This window comes from Crocodylus siamensis, chromosome 1 (assembly GCF_052110815.1).
Source record: "Crocodylus siamensis isolate JL-2025a chromosome 1, ASM5211081v1, whole genome shotgun sequence".
In the NCBI taxonomy this organism is placed as follows: Eukaryota; Metazoa; Chordata; order Crocodylia; family Crocodylidae; genus Crocodylus; species Crocodylus siamensis.
This window is the reverse complement of record NC_143395.1, coordinates 414060999-414077332: the sequence shown is the minus strand read 5'-3', so window position 1 is coordinate 414077332 and position 16334 is coordinate 414060999. Positions and strand designations below refer to the sequence as shown.

At 45.8% G+C, this 16334-nt stretch overlaps 1 protein-coding gene across 1 annotated transcript in view; it reads right to left on the bottom strand.

Moving 5' to 3' along the window:
- The window catches only part of GUCY2F (guanylate cyclase 2F, retinal), a 45657-nt gene that overhangs the window by 15171 nt on the left and 14152 nt on the right, over positions 1-16334 (bottom strand). The window contains exons 5-14 of the mRNA XM_090031778.1: positions 12017-12113; positions 11324-11458; positions 8872-8952; positions 7613-7789; positions 7198-7354; positions 5682-5831; positions 3056-3204; positions 1825-1988; positions 603-795; positions 208-382 (exon numbers count right to left, since the gene is read on the bottom strand). Coding sequence (XP_089887904.1) covers positions 208-382; positions 603-795; positions 1825-1988; positions 3056-3204; positions 5682-5831; positions 7198-7354; positions 7613-7789; positions 8872-8952; positions 11324-11458; positions 12017-12113 — 1478 coding nt within the window. The remainder of the gene's footprint in view (positions 1-207; positions 383-602; positions 796-1824; positions 1989-3055; positions 3205-5681; positions 5832-7197; positions 7355-7612; positions 7790-8871; positions 8953-11323; positions 11459-12016; positions 12114-16334) is intronic.

The window sequence follows — 16334 nt, the reverse complement described above, 5'->3', positions numbered from 1 at the left end:
TTTTAGTGGGTTGTCTATGTGTAATAAAAGCTACAGTTTGGCCTGTAATAATAGTCACTTTCCTGCTTGAAATATTTTCCCCCTTGCTGCTTGAAGGGTCTGTGATATCTTCCAAGTGCAACTGAGCGGCTAGAAAAGTAAAAAATAAATGTTTTGAATCTGCAGGTTGCATAGCTTGACCAAGTAGAGCAGACTGCTGCTACCTACCTGTATGCAGTCCTATCCGTATCCTGACTGGTACTTCTGGCATGTGCCTCATTTTAAAAGAGCCCACTGAACTGAGAATGTCCAGAGACATATTGGCTATTTCAGCAGCGTGCTTGTTTCCATTTCGTTTTGGAAGCCCCGATGCGACCATGTAAGCATCACCAATTGTTTCCACCTGAAAAAGAAGGGAAAAAAACCCAATGGAATTAAACTTCAAGAGTCTGATTTTATTACCACTTCTGGGGCCTCAGCTAAGAAGTGGACATGAAGTGGAGTTCAAGCATTGCACTGGTTTTCCCTGCAATGGTGACGTGCACCCAAACAGACACCAGTCAATGAAACACCCCAGCCAAGGGGTTTCAACCAGGGGGGCCGAGTTATAAGCCTTTCCTCACCTTGTAAACATCATGATTACAAAGGACAGCATCGAAGAGTGTATAAAGATCATTGAGGAGATCGACCACCTCAATGGGCTCACTAAGGGCGGAGATGGTCGTGAATCCAACGATGTCACTGAAGTAGATGGTGACCCGGTCAAAATACTCCGGTTCGACTGTGCCACCGGTTTTAAGTGCTTCTGCCACTGACCTGCAATGACAGGAGGTGATGAAAGGCAACATGACAGGCATCTTTATCCTTGTAAGTTCAAATGATCTTAGGATGGAAGATGCTATAGATTGTGACGTGTTGGTATAGCTTTTGATCAGAGGGCCAGGACTTTTACTTGCTTAGCGGCTCCAGATAACAACTGGATAATCCATTGCTACCCATTTACAAGTATTTCTTTAGTAGCGGGTGGAAGGCAATTGACTTTGGCTCCAGATGAACCTTTGGTTCTCACCTGGGCGGAGAGTACCATATTTTCTCACATACCATGCACCCCAGCATAAAATATACACCTTGATTTTTGAAAGGCAAAATGAAGACAAAGAGATCCTTGAGAGTAGCAGCAGCGAGAAAACAGAGCCTGCCCGTTGTTCTGCTTTCTATGAGTCCATGCAGATTTTATTTTTACTTTTGCCTGGTAACCAGCAGAAACTGCTCTTACCATATTCCTTGCCTACAACACAAATTGCAATTTCCAGCAGGTGTTTTTAAAAAAAATAAAGGTATGGTCTGTACATGAGAAAATATGCATCTGCCATAGGCATAGATCCTGTGAGAGCACATGTCCAGAGGTCCCTAACCTCAGTCGGTCTCCATGTGGGCAACGGTGTCCAATCACACAATCACAACCGTAGCTTGGGAAATTTTCAGAGCACCTGTGAGTCCTGTAGGGAAGGGGTGTCAAACATTTGGCCCATGGGCCAGATCCAGCCTGTGAAATGGTGGCGTCTGGTTTATGGGCCTCTGCAAAGATCAGGGAATTTGGGAGCAAGGCAAGTGGGGGGTACAGAGGCCCACCAAGGATGAATTTCAACAGCGGTGGGTAAGCGATGGCTGCATTAACTGGCTGCGCAGCCTCTACCACTTGCCCCAGCACCAGACATGAGTCCAGATCCAGCCCCGAGGAGCCCTGCAGTCCACATCCCGCTTAGGTGGTCCACCCATTTTGTTGCCCCTGCTTTAGGGCAGAGTGGCTTCATAACTAGACTGCCCTTGCATTATTTTACTTACGGGGGGAGCATTTGCGACAGAAGTTTCTCTGTCTTCTGTTTTTCAATTTCCAGCTCTTCTGTCCGTTCCCGAATTAAATCTTCCAGGTTGCTCGAGTACTGCTCAAGCATTCTGAGCATGGAGTCAATGATATTGGTTTTTTTGCCTTTGTTGATGGTTTTGAACTGGAAAATTAAACAGCAGGGTCATTTCCCCACATTATTTTAAATCAGCACGGGGATGCTTGTATCAGGGGGACAGAAGCGGAGAAAAATCCTACGCCTGTCAAAGCTGAAGGTGAAATTGTGATGAAAGGTTTTGTCAAATGCATAAACTGTTTAAGATCCCAGATCAATTTAGCCGTCTTATTAGCAGGTGGCCAGCCCTGCTCAAAGGCTAAGCAACACTTAAATCCCACATAAGTCTTCTTGGGCATAAAGCCACCATTCCTATTTTGCACAGGGTTTCCATAGAGGTAGGGAAAATCTTGGCCCCTGTGGGGAAGCCCAATCAAGTGGTGGCCTGGAGCTATCACCCTTGAGTATGTGTGCCCCTGCTTAAGCAAGCATGTACACAGTCTCCTTTTATTCCCCTTCCTGAGTTGTACTGGGCACTTCTGCGGTCCAGCAGAGGATCCAGGGCATCAACCCAGATTTTATGTTGCATGCTGCCTCATTCCCATCTATTGAAATCAAAGGGGAACTGCACAGATGCATCTGACAGCACAATTCCTTATATGTTCACAGAGCTTAAGGACAGAAGGGAACCACTGGATTATGTAGCTCAATCTCCTGCATGTCACAAGCTATTAGATTGAAGCCAGTGTCTGCTGCTGAATTTGGACCTTACCAGGTGCTTGAGCGATTGCCCTGAAAACAAACGAAAAGCTTTTTAGTGAACCGTTCAAGGTGAAACGGTAGCTGGCGTTCACACTCCGCTCTTCACAGACCCAAAGCACAATGCGTACGTTAATCCTAACCCTGTCACGACGCGAGTAAGCGTTGCATTTCTGAGACATCAACTCAAATTCCACCCCAGCTCAGGCCTCGTGCTGTAGTACACCTGAACTGGAAGGTGACGTATGGGGCGTAAAGCAGGCCAGCTGATGTAAATAGTGTTTGAAGACTTTATGGGGAGCCAACAGCAGAGCCATTAGTTCCCTGCCAAGGTGAGCTTCAAAGACCTCTTGCCTTTAAAAAAGCTACTCCTCTTCCAAGTAGGAATAGCAGAGGACTACAACCTACTTACTGACCTTATTAAATACCTCCTCAAATGTGGGTCTTCGTTCTGGTGATTCGCTCCAGCACTGTTTCATCAGCTGAATACACTCCATGGGGGCCAGCTCCATGGCGATGTTTGGCCGACAGATGGGTGGAGGCTTCTTCACCTTCTGGATGATTTCTAGAGCAAAAGAAGATGGCAAAATATGTCACAGAGGCTGTCATTTGGTGGGCAGGAGAGGCACTGCACTTTTTGCCTCCCCATTGTTGGCTCCAACGTGGCCTGAGTCTGTCTGGCCAACACTGCCGCATCTGGCTGCTGTGTATAATGGGCTTTATAGTTTCTGCCCTGTTCCTAGCTGCCAGGTAATAATAAACAGCTACTAGTACTTGGCTGGGAGATTTAATAGCTAGAGACTGAACTGCTATCTTAGATGCGGGGCCCACATCATCATAAATAAAGTAGAGTAGCAGGGAGCGTGAAGGAAGCTTGTGCTATCAATAGCAAGGCTATTGACAGACAGGTCTTCCAGGTCCTAAGCTGCCAATAAGGTTGTTTGATTACAAGACTTCCTGGAGTTTACTTAATTCTTTTTTAAAGGGTATTGGAAAAGGCACTTATTTAAAAAAAGGCAGGCTGTATGGCAAGGTCTGTCATCAAAGGCTTCAGTCTTGCAAGACGGAGAACACCCCCTGTGAGCTGATTACCACCCACAGCTCTCACTACCTTCCAGGACTAGAGCCTTTATTTCCAAAATTGGCATTGTGAGTACCCAGAGGTTGTCAAGTTTTTGGCTACCTCATATTTAAGGTCTCCTCCTGTTACTTAAGGCAATCTTAGTGTTTCCCACCAATGACATTTCAGATCTCCCTCCTGTCTTAGGCAATTCTGCAGCTTCCTATCAACGTAGAAACAAAACACAAGGCCCAAACAGCATGTTTCCTTGGTGAGCCAGGAAAGATGATTTCATCAGACAGTTTAAAAAGTTCACTCCAGTGGGGAGAGCTACTTGAGCATTATGGAGCAATGAGTGGAAATTCATCATTTTATCCATCAGAGCATGTAAGTACAGAGCACTCTGCTTAACATCTGCTAGAGAAAACTGCTGGAAATGCTACTAATGGGCAAGGTGGGGAGAACAGCTGGGAACGCAGAAGAGCCAGTGTTGATTCTGGCTTGAGAAGCAGAAGAGCATCCTTAATTAAAGAGCCTGTGGCATCATCATCACCATGATCTCACCGTCATTATTGTTATCACTATTGAATTGGGATAGCAGTTGGGCTGCCAACAAAATCCTGGTCTTCTTGTGTTATACACCCATATAAAACCCAACAATTCCTTCCCCACAATGCTCTACGCTAACACTGATGAATCACTCTCCAGCGGACTTACTCTTTCGCCCATCACTTATAAAATCATACCATACAAAAGCAGGTCTGGAAGGGCCCTCAGGAGATCATCTAGTGCAGCCCCCTGCTCAAGGCAGGATTGTCCCGACTAAACCAACTCAGCCAAGTGTCTGTCTAACCTGCTCTTGAAAACTTCCAGGGATGGACATGCCACCATCTCTCCAGGTAACTTTTTCCGGCTCTGAATCACCCTCAGACCGAGAAAGCCTCCAAATAGCCAACGTACATTCCCTTTGCTGCAATTTAAGGCCATTGCTCCTAAATCACCTGTGACCCGACTCTGATTTTAGTGGGTGTTTTGGTGATTCTCAAACATTCATTAAGTGGCTGGGACAAAATCTCTTTGGGTTCTTCCTAAGCTGATCCCTCTAACTCTTTGCTATTGATTATCAGGAGCTTGCAATTATCTATCTACAAAATTATCTATCTCCCCTTATTCCCAAAAAAGGGTGCTTGTGCCCAAAAGCTTATAAAAACCATTTCTTTTAATTATTCAGTTGGTCTAATAAAAAGTTACCACATTTACCCGAATAACCTTGTCTGCCAATTATCTACAAGGCACCAACGCTCCATTGTGTGAGTTCTTCTCCCTGATTCAAGGAATGAAATGATCTAAACAGGAAAATAATTTGTGGGACATAGCCATTAGGAAATGCTGAATAGAGACTGCATTTCATCGCAGCCCAAAGCCCCAGTCCTGCATGATTGCATCAGGGAAGGATTTACAATGGCATGATGTTGCCCCACTCGTCCTTGTTTGTGTGTGAATGCTACTTACTTTCTAAGACCCAAAATACTACTCTCCAGCCCATAAATACATACCCCATGTACTACAGGACAGGTGATTGAGTAATGCAAGTTCTGTCCCATGGAAAAAAGCCAATATTTTGGCAGCTGGATGAAAAGTCATAATATTTGAACTTAGATGGTCCTGATTCACTGTGGCACCTCAATGCCGGGGGAGCGCCTGGTGCGTTATCAGAAATGTAGTTCGACTAGGGACTAGGACTCATAGGAAGCCGTGAAGCCTGTGAAACCTGGACCTGAACCTCCCATGAAGCACTGTGGGTGGAAGGGTTGATAAAGAAAAGAAACATTTTGATTTTCTTGAGGTAAAATCAAGCTTTTGTCCCAGAAAATATCAACCGAATTGGAATCTCATTTTCTCACACGAAAATGCAACAGGCAGCCTTTCAATACGCTACAGATTTTCTACTGCTCCGAAATGAAAACCGCACTGCGTCCTACCGGCAGCAGGGAGATCCGTGGTACAGTACGGCGGCCCTCGAACAATTACTTCTTGTAAGATGATGGAGAAGCTATAAATGTCTCCTTTAAATGTGCCTGTTCTGATCATGTCTGGCTCTCTCAATAATTCAGGAGCTGTCCAAAGCAGTTCTGAAAAACAGAATTGTTCAGAGGGATGACATTTCTGCACTGGGGCTCAGGTTGTTGCCACCTAAGCACATTCATGTGAAACCAAATCGCACAGATGTTGTGCTATTCAAGGTCATCGTCCCTTTGCATTGCACCCCTTCTCTACAGTGTTTCTCTAGTGAAGAGTCATTAAGATGAGTCAAGTGCTCAGTCCAAATAACGGAGCCAGGTATCAGGCAAAGGCATTGGGTACAGCTTGAGGACCTGTATGCTCATGCTGTTTTCATGACTTCACCAGGTTAGGCCCTGAACCTTCAAATCAATAAATATGCACCGCATTTTCTTGGATAGGAGTAAAGTTAAGCGTGAAATCTTTGCAGGACCAGCCTCTTTGATTTTGCAGTGCATCAAAAGTTGTGATTCCACCTTGGGAAATCTTGAATTATCTTTTTAACTGTCCGCCAAGACCAGAAATCTAAGATTTTTGTCACTTTAAACTGTTCCCCGCTCCACAAACTTCTTTGCTTAATGCCTTCCCAACCAAGAAACATTGAATTATTATACCATTTTATTGAGACAGGAGCATGGACCTTGTGATAGGTTATTCCTATTCAAAGGAAAATGCTTCCCACAAGGACAGCCTATTCTGTTTACCTGGGATGAGGAATGCTTCAAACATGGCGATCAGTCCGACTTCTGCAAGGAATTGCCGGAGCTAGAATCCCATTGAAATATATAAGGGCCAAAGTTGACCCCGACTAAGAAAAATAACAAACAGCCACAGACACCAGGAGAGCAGAATTAAGAGTAAGCTGAGCTTATGACTCGAAACTCAAGGCAGGAGCCAAGCTAGGATAAATAGGGCCAGGCTAGCGATTTTGGTACAAAACGGTGATGTGCTTGAAATACGACTTTCAAGAGAGGTGCTAGTAACAGACCATTTCCACCGTCATGATCCCCATCCAGTTGAAAAAACAATCTCTGTTCAGTTTGGTATCAAAGCTAGATCCAAAACTACAAAGCTGAGATTGGGTCTATGGATTTGAATCCAAATCCGCTACAGCACAGAAATTCAGGGTTATTTCTGATATGAAGTTCCAGTTGGGGGACTCTTTAATTAAGATGTGTTTAACAGCTGTCATTGCTTATAACGAAATCCCTTTCCACTATTAAGTAGTTTTTCTATTGGCTTTTAGTCCCCAGAAAGCCACTAGAATTAGTGCGCATATATTCAATTTTAATAGTATATGATACATGCGTAACAGTTGTTTTATAAGTGAGCAGTTCTTCATGCCGTCATCAACCTGCAATTTTAGGAAGACCCACAACTAGTTCTGTGAAATCAACGGACGTCTATTTCCAGCCCGTCTGTCCCTGCAATGCCTACCTTCTGGTGATCGCTCAGCACGCGGACATTTTTGTGCTTCTAAGAGCTCGTTATATCCGTAATCAGTGATCTTCAGCACAAACCGCCCGTCCACCACGCAGTTACGAGACTTGAGACGCCCATGAGGAAAATCCCGGTGATGTAAATACTTAATTCCCTGTTAAATATATAATAATGACGCTTTTTAAAAAAAAAATAATAGTGGTTATTTTGAGACACCAGATCACGTTTTGCTCTAACTAGTGCCAAACTTTGTGTCTTGGGCCCCTTCCTATTTGTCAACAGCAAAAGGCCATTCAACAGGACTGATGCTTTCCTGAGAAGTCACAGTCCTCCTCTGCAAACTTCTGGCTTGTTTATATTAGATATAGTTACATCCACCACAGGGCTTTCCTAGTGTGAGCAGGGGATTTACTTTAATTAAATCCATCAGAAGAGATGATTTGAACATCCAGTCCAGTTTCACATCCTCGTTTCTCAGGAGGTCTTCCAGGCTGCCTCTGGAACAGTGCTCTGTCACTATGGCAAAGAGGCCGCAGTCGGAGAAAAAGCCCATGAATGGATTCACGTTTTCATGACGTAGATCTTTCATCTAAAATGACAACATGAATCACAGGAGAAAAAGTTAGCCAGACATCTGCTCAGCGGCTGTTGGTGTGGTGATAATCTAACCTATTGCAATGGACTCCCCCATAGGCCAAAAACATAAGAACTGCAATTGTCCCTCACAACAGCACAAGGGTTGGCAAGGACCAACTCTTTAAATGTTCTTTTCCACCACTCTGCACTATATTAGCTCCTCTATATATTATTGTGATTGTACACTAGTCAGCCAGCTGGAAGATGAAACTGCTGGGGGAAGGTCAACAGGCAATTGTATTCCTTTGGATGGGTTGGGCCAGATTCTTAGCTGGGATAAAGTGGTGCTGCTGGGATAAATTGACTTTGGCAGATGTTGATTGACACTAGCTGAAGGTCAGCTAGTTTTGCAGGATCATGCTGCCATATCATGCTGCCGTGCCGTTACCTTGACTATTTAGACTGCCCCCAGAACGATGGCTATGGAGGAATGCCTTGGCAAACCCTGTGCCAAGGGTAGCAAAACTTCCCTGTGTTAGCAATTGCAGACGGCAGGCCAGTGACCTTGAATCTGAATAATTAATGTGTGTAGTTGTCACATATTGAATGTCACAAGGAGACTTCTGAGAGGCAAATGAGTTGGAAATACAGAGCAAGCCCTGGAGAAATCTATGGCCTTGTTACTGTCACAGTGGTTGCCAGACAACAAATAAGGCATGAAAATAGCCACTAGGTGCATTATCTTTGGCTGATGCCTGAGCCATCAGGGAGGACTTGTTCCAAACTAATGTGCCTTTGAAGACACAGTCACACAGGAGGCTCATTTTGCATTTATTCAATGCCCCGTCAGCCTGGAAGCATCAGGCCCACGGTGGGATTTAGTAAGCCAATGACTGAAACACGGGTTGTTGGCAGCCTTGTCGGCTTCAATCCTGGGCATGTCACTTCACAGGGGTCTCGCGCGACGGGCACCATTAACAACCATGATGCACAGCTCAAGGCATAAATGCAAGTTATAGAGCATCCAAATCCCTTCCAGTCTCCGAGGTATGGCTGCAACTGCCCACTACGTCCCCATTCAGCCGCTGCTCCTACCTTTCGCAGTATGCTGGTGGAACTTTGTCGCAGGTCTTGAAATGCTCCCGACTCAAATTTCTTCAGCCACACCCAGTCTCCCTGTCCACAATACAAGTGGGTCAATGAGAAATCAAACCCTCTGGCAAAAGTTAAAGCTAGAAAGGGAGGCCTGTACCCAAACTTTGAAGTTCAGGTTGGCTGCAAACTCCATGTCTCTGGACTGTCCCTATCCTGAATCTGACCCAGAACACGAGATGCAAGGCCTCTTGGGACTGGGTGAGGTAGGGTCTGGACTTGGACTGGAACTTCATTAGCACTTAATGAGGAGCCCAAACATGAGTATTACATCCCGTAGGCTCCCACCAGAGTCCTGCTGTGGCTTTTGCAGCCTACTTTTTTTTTGATGAGCTCTCCCTTTCCTTGGATTCTTTGCACCATTTTTTTTGTAGAAACATCTACTTCTTCTAGGTGTTGTCTTCACTCATACGCCACACAACCTCAATTACTCTTTGACCTTTGCAATCATGTATACCATATTAAAGAGTCCTTCGCTGTGGTGACCAGTAGCTGGTGACAGGTAAGCATCTGAGATAGTGAAACTGGATATAACAGCTGTCACCATAGGTAATTAGCAAAGCTGGGACCCAAGGCCTTTCTCATGGCAACACAGGGCTTCTACCACTTATAAGAAGCAAGTTGCTCCATTAGCTGGTAGCAGCTGAAGGGGAAGCTCTCTACTTCCAAACCGGGACAAAGGGAGCTTACTTGGTTGAATGGGATCCTAAAATCAAGAGGCTCTCTCTTCTCAAGAGACACACTTCATTGGCAAGCTAAACATAAATTTAACTAGTATTCAGATTAAGCAATAGCTATGCAAAAACATACTCATACCTGGGAAGATGGTGTAAGCTGGACCCTAGGATCTCTGAGCTCTTGTTAGTTGTTCAGTTCCCCCAACAACTTGGATTGACTACTCCCCCACAGCTCAAGCCCATTGTTCCCCTCCTCCCCGGATTTACAATCATAGATGTACAAGCTTTAATGACACGTTAAAATTTTATTCGTTGTATAAAAGGGGTAATCATGAAGACTCCCCACCTCCGGCTAAGTGGAGAATTTATGATCAATTTACCGAGGATGGTCTTTCAGAGGTTATTAGTTAGGACTCTTGAAAATGAGTGCTGTTCTTTATGGGAATGGGTTTCAACTACTTCGTGTTACTATGCGTAGACACTTACTCAGTGCTTTCCTGTTTGAATCAGCAAAAAAACATGGAATCTGGCCTTACAAATCTTCATACAAGGCTACCCAGAGTTTTTATCATTTTAAGCTACACACAAGAACATAAGAACTGCCATTTAGCGGGTCGGCTCATACATCCATCTTGTCTAGTACCCTGTGTCCAAGTGACCTGGGTTGGACCAGGGTTTTTTCCACTGTTGCTCTCTCGCTTTGGGTGCCCGTACATGTGCAGAGAGGCTGCTCCGACATGCTGTAAGTACAGTGCACCGGAGCAGACTCAATTAACTGAGTCTGCTGGAGCGTGCTAATTAGTGCACTCCAGCGGCCTCTGCATCTTGTCTATCAGCATCCCTGCACTTCAAAATGACAGCAGAGGTGCTTTAACTAAAGCTCGTTTGACGAGCTCATCAAACGAGCTTTAGTTAAAATGACCCTGCCACCATTTTGAAGTGAAGGGATGCTGATACACGAGACGTTGTGGGCGCTTTAATTAGAGTGGCATTCAGAGCTGCTCTAATTAAAGAGCCCCCTCCCGCGCAACCCAGAGCATGTGTAAAAATACCTTTGAAGCATCCAGCATTTAATGTCTAGGAACTTCTGATTTGGAAGCTGTGCCCCTAACTCCCTGCTCAATAGCTCCTGATGCCCCTTTCCTCCAAGAATGTGTTCAACCTCTTTTTTTTTAATCTGGCTAAATTGTCAGCTTCCGCAATATCTTGTGGCAATGAGGTCCACGCTTTAAGGACACACCTTTTGTTAGTTGTAACTTTTACAGCTGCCTCTTATTTTCATATAATGGAGGATGTATATAAGATGGAGGCACTTCTGGCAAGGTCGCTAATCACTGGCAATGCATAAGGGGTGCATGTGTACCCCCAAGCTTAGCAGTGCACCCCGTGCAAAAAACACCGCCCACGTTGCTGGTGGCGTCTGCAGGCGGTCCCTGATCACTGCTGGCCACTGCCGATGCTGCCGGCGGTGTCTGCAAGAGGTCACCAACCACCACCCCCACACTCCCACCACCAACACCACCAACCCACTTGCCACCACCACGGCCCCGCTGCCACCTCCAGGCAGTCGCTGTGCCCCCCAGCATCCAAGGGCATGTGGCATTCATGCCTCTAATGCATTCCTTACAGCAGTAGTAGGCTATTTTCCTCTCTATAAACTAACCACTAAATGATAGTGAAACACACCTTACAAAAGGGCTACATGGGCCCATGATTACCTCAAACAAAGCCACGTTGGAGGTTTCATGTGTTGCCTCTGTGCTTTCCTGAGACGAGGAGCGAGCCATTACAGATTTCAGGCTTCGGCCATCAGAAAGTGTCTTTGCATCGCTCAGGCTACTCAAGGTCAGCCTCTGTCGAAGTAATTAAACTGGATATTAAAAAAGGAGCTCCTGTGTACCTAACCTGCCACTCAGATTCAGCTCCAGGCTAAGAGAAATGTGACACGCTTCACACACTCCAGAAATGCTTTCGATACCGCACAATCTTGTTATCGCACATCGGGTGGTGCAGTGAATCTGTCCACGGCTCCCAAGCCTAGAAAAGACCCAGTTATTTGAAATAATATGCCAGCCCCTGCCCTTTTTCTCATGGAAATGTCACAGATCAGGGGTCCCCCACCAAAAAAGGGTTATCCTTCTGTCTGGACACAGAGCAGGAAGATAGATCCTCAGCTCCTGTAGATCTGAGGAGGGTCAGTTTGCACCTGATAAAGAGTTGACCCTGGAACAGCAGCTAACAAATACTCAACTACTACAGGGAACTACTGTATACAGTGGGGAAAGGGAGGCTCAGAGAGGTTTCTGGCTCTCCTGGGGATGCGCAGGGAGTGTGAAGACAGTGTGTAGCAGCCCCGTTCTTAGCATGCAGCTCTCCCCAGCAGATTGCATAAAGTGAATGTAAAAACATACCTTCTGGCTCAGGTTAGGGTTTATAAATGTGAGGTCGTCCAATGTCAGTAAGATTTTATTAGGCCCCTTGACTAACTGGATCTTTATGAGGGTGTTCCTGAAAGAGTCAGAAGGTCAGCGTTATCATTTGTAGGCATGGGACTGGATCATGACCGAGAGAAATCTCACTTATGCTGCCTCCCTTTTGTTCTAATGTGGTGCGACACATGAGGATGAGGACAACATGATATGGTGAGAGCAAAAGACATGACCTCTATGCCTCGGGGTATATTAACATCCTTTGCAGCGACAGTGTTTTCTGTCCCAGGATATATTTTGCTCTACAAACAGTGATGGACTGAACTTCAGAGAGAGTCACTGAAATGGAGACACGAATTCATACAGAAGTCACTCCAGTCGTAAAGGTGAAGTGTACAGCTTAGATCATGTTTGGCTTATTCGTTTTTTTCAACTCCACATGTACTCGGCATCCTACAAATTCCATTGAAGTATGAATTGAAGTGGCCCGTAGGGAGGTCACTTTTAACCAACTGTGCAAGTGGGAAAGACTTATTGGCCAAGATACTGGCAATCTGCATCTTGCAAAAGAGCATCCATTATGGCAGGTCATCACATTGAAATGCTATGATACTCTTATATAGCGTCTTAGTGAGCTGCCAATGGGTGCCTCCTGCAAAATGGCTTTAGACCAGGGGCGGGCAATTATTTTGGGCAAAGGGCCACTTACTGAGTTTTGGCAAACCTTTGAAAGCCGCATGACAGGCAGCCAGGGGCAGATAAATATTAATTTTCTAAATTTTTTAGGGGGCCCGCAGGCCAGATGGAATGGCCTGGCAGGCCACATCTAGCCTGCGGGCTACATTTTGCCCACCCCCGATTTAGACACTTTGATAGCCTGCAAGGCTTATAGAGTCATTGAATAGTAGGGCTGGAAGGGACATCAGGAGATATTCTATAAGCTAACCCCATGCTCAAGGCAGGATCATCCCTGAGTAAACCATCCTAGACAAATGTCTGTATAAACTATTACTAAAAACTCCAGGAACAACCCTCATTCACAACTACTAAAACAACAAAATACCCTTTAACTTGCCACAGGTGAAGCAAGGAGATGAGGGCCCTATCAATGCCCTGTCCCTGCAAGGACAGGAAAGAGTTCATTAAAATATGCTCAAGAGATCCAAGGTAGAGGGCTGTGTCCCCTGCTACAAAGGAAGGTAGTAAACCTCACAGTCTGGACCAGTCTGACCAGAGCGTAAAATTCCTTCCTGACCCCAGTTGTGGCTTGACCCTGAGCAAAAGAGCAAGACCACTGGGCTTTTGAAGTCCCAGAAAGAGCATCATCCCACCCCCATGAAAATCCCCAGCCCTAGTGTGGCCAGTACCCCACACAGTTTTGCAGGATTGCTTTGTGGGACCTGAAAAATTTAGGGCACAGATCAACACACTGATGGTGGATCAGCCTGGTGCCCAGATTTGACTGCCAAAGCAGCCTCTTTTGCACTAGAGACACAGCACAAGCCATAGCGAGGCAGGTTGAACTCAGCAAGCACCCAAAATGTGCCCACGGATACGTGGCTAACTGGCTACTTAAATGTGGCCCATCAGTCTTCCAGGCATCCCACAATGCAGTGTTCCCCACCTGCAGGGAGAGGGAGGGAAGAACAGGGCAGTGTGATGGTGAGCACTCTCCAGTGTGCTCCACCATTGCTTTCCCAGAGTGCTTTTCTGTTGGAACTGGGAGATCTCACACCCCATTCCCCAAAATGGGAGACCCAAAGTGCTAGGAGCTTATGGGGGGCTAATAGCAGTAAGGGGTTTGGGAGCCTGCGGGACTCCAGTGGCAGCTTCAGTGTCAAGAGCTCATAGGGTGTCCATAGTAGGCAGGGTGCCGGAAGTACTCACTGACTGCTCTGTGCCCGCTTCCCTTGCCTGTTGTGGGGACAAGGGGGAGAGGCACAGGCCCATGCAACCTCCGTCATGCTGCCTGGCTAGAAAGTACTACCGCTGCATGCCAGTGCCGTGATTTTGAAGTGCTATAGTGTGTGTGGGGGGCACATGACAGGGGCCATATGTCTTTCTGCAGCTGAAATGCTTTGTTGTAAAACAGTTCAAACTCCATCGCTCTTCAAAGTGCTTCAGATGCTACATCTGTTCCCGCCCCTAGCACATTCATATCGTAATCACAGTACAGGACATGGGTTGGCATCCTCCTTTGGGCAACTGAGGTGTAAAAAAAAAAAGGAGCAGACACTCCTACATCTACATAACTTAATAGAGCCCAATACTGGGGTACCCAAGAAAACTCACCAGTAAAAATGCACCAGGATATGTTACACCAGTGTAAGTGCTCTGTGTGTGTATGGTTATTCCAGATCAAGCATTTGTTCACTCACACATCCCCTTTTCACCTGGGTGGCCTATACACATGCTTGTTGGTGTCCTAACTAAAATGTGTTGGAGCAGACTTGATTAATCGAGTTTGCTCTGCATACAAATTCAAATGCTGCAGCACCACCACAGCCATAGGTGACTGGTAAGGGGTGCATAGGGGTGCACCTGCCCCCCACCAATGGGGCTGGTGCCCCCCCCAACAGCCAATACTGATGCTGTCAGTAGGGCTGGTGTCCCCCACCCCGACAGAGCCGCTGGTAGCGGCTTCTACAGGTGCCCCCCCAGATTCAGGAGGCCCCCCCAGTCACTCATGACCAGAGCATTATGTGTATTAAGCCCTTACATCTTCAAAAATGGCCATGGGGTGCTTTAACTAAACCTCATTAAATGAGGTTTAGATAAAGTGTCCTGCAGCCATTTTTAAACATTTGAGAGCTTAATGCACATCACGCTGCAGTGTTTTAATTAGAGGGCTGCCTGGGAACCAGTCTAATTAAAATGCTCCCCTCCCACCTCTGGGCATGTGTATAGGCAACCCTAGTGTCAGGGTACTGTTACAGCACCTCATGGGACAGTTGCCCTGAGATAGCTGTCTGTTTTAGCTCCTAGTAGTGTCAGAGTGATGTTGTAGTCGTGATGGCCCAGAAATGGTGCGAGAGACAAGGATTTCTTACGGTGCTATCTTTTATTGGACCAACTATGTCACTGAGAGAAAATTAAACAAGCTTCTGAATGCAAGACATTGAATGTGAGACCTGAAAAAAAATGTCTTGCATTCAAAAGCCTCTCTAACTTTAGTCCCAATGACATAGTTGATCCAGTAAAAAATATCATCCTAAGACATCCTTGCTTCTTGATAGATCCTAGTGTAATTTATATTGATGTATAAAACCAATGCAAATGACATTGATATGGATCTCACATCTCCAGGTCCTGGGGGAACTGAGGTCCAGGTTAGTGATTCAAGTTCCTATTGATTTCATCTGAGTCAAGCTCAGACTCTTGGTAAAAAAAGCATGTGATTTGGCAACAGGCATTTGGCTTGTTAGCAAAAGTACTTACTGACAGGCCCTTTCAGAGAAGAACATACAAACAGCTTGGCAGGTATTTTCTGAACTGATGTAAAAAGACAACCTGCCAGCGTCCTGTCTGTGCTTCTGGGAACTGCTGAGTATCTGGGGAGAGTCAAGCTCCGATAACATTTCCCAGCTGGTTCCAGTTTAATCCAAGAGCCAACAAATCAAATCACTGAAATGAATGGCGCTGACTCCACTTGACACCATGGTTGAACTTGGCGCTGACTTTCTGCAGAGTTTCCCTGTTCCATCAGCTGCCCTGGATTCAGAGGGTTTGTTTCAGAGGGAGGTGGAAATTAGGCTAAGGAAATCCAAGACTGCAACTTCCACTCGCTACTACTTCATGCTCCTTTAAGACTGGCTTTGATGTGTGCCATGAAGTTTGCATCCACTGTTTATATATCGCTTCTGGCTTTGCCCCCCTGAGCTCTATGAAGTGATTGGATTGTAAAGCATCTTCTGTAGAGCTAGAAGAGTGGGGCATGGCAAGATCAGAAATGAAAAGGCATTTTTAAGAGTTACGTATGAATGCTTAGACCGCAACGTATTTTTGTCTGACACCCATGTATGCAAGAAAGTCTTTGTTCTTCACGTACATGTTCCATCGGGGTATCAGTTAATCTAAGGATGCATGGGCTACACCTACTGAGATGTCTCCACTGACCTCCATGGGGCTCAGCTGGTTCCCACGACCTGGGGAGCCAGCCCTCTGAGGACTTAGACACATGACATGTTTACTCTGGTATAACCTGCCTTTACACCTGTGTAAAGACTAAGTGGACACATAAGGCTAAATCCTCTTTCACCTTTGTGCACCTTAGTGGCACTTTTGTAGCCACGTCAGTGCC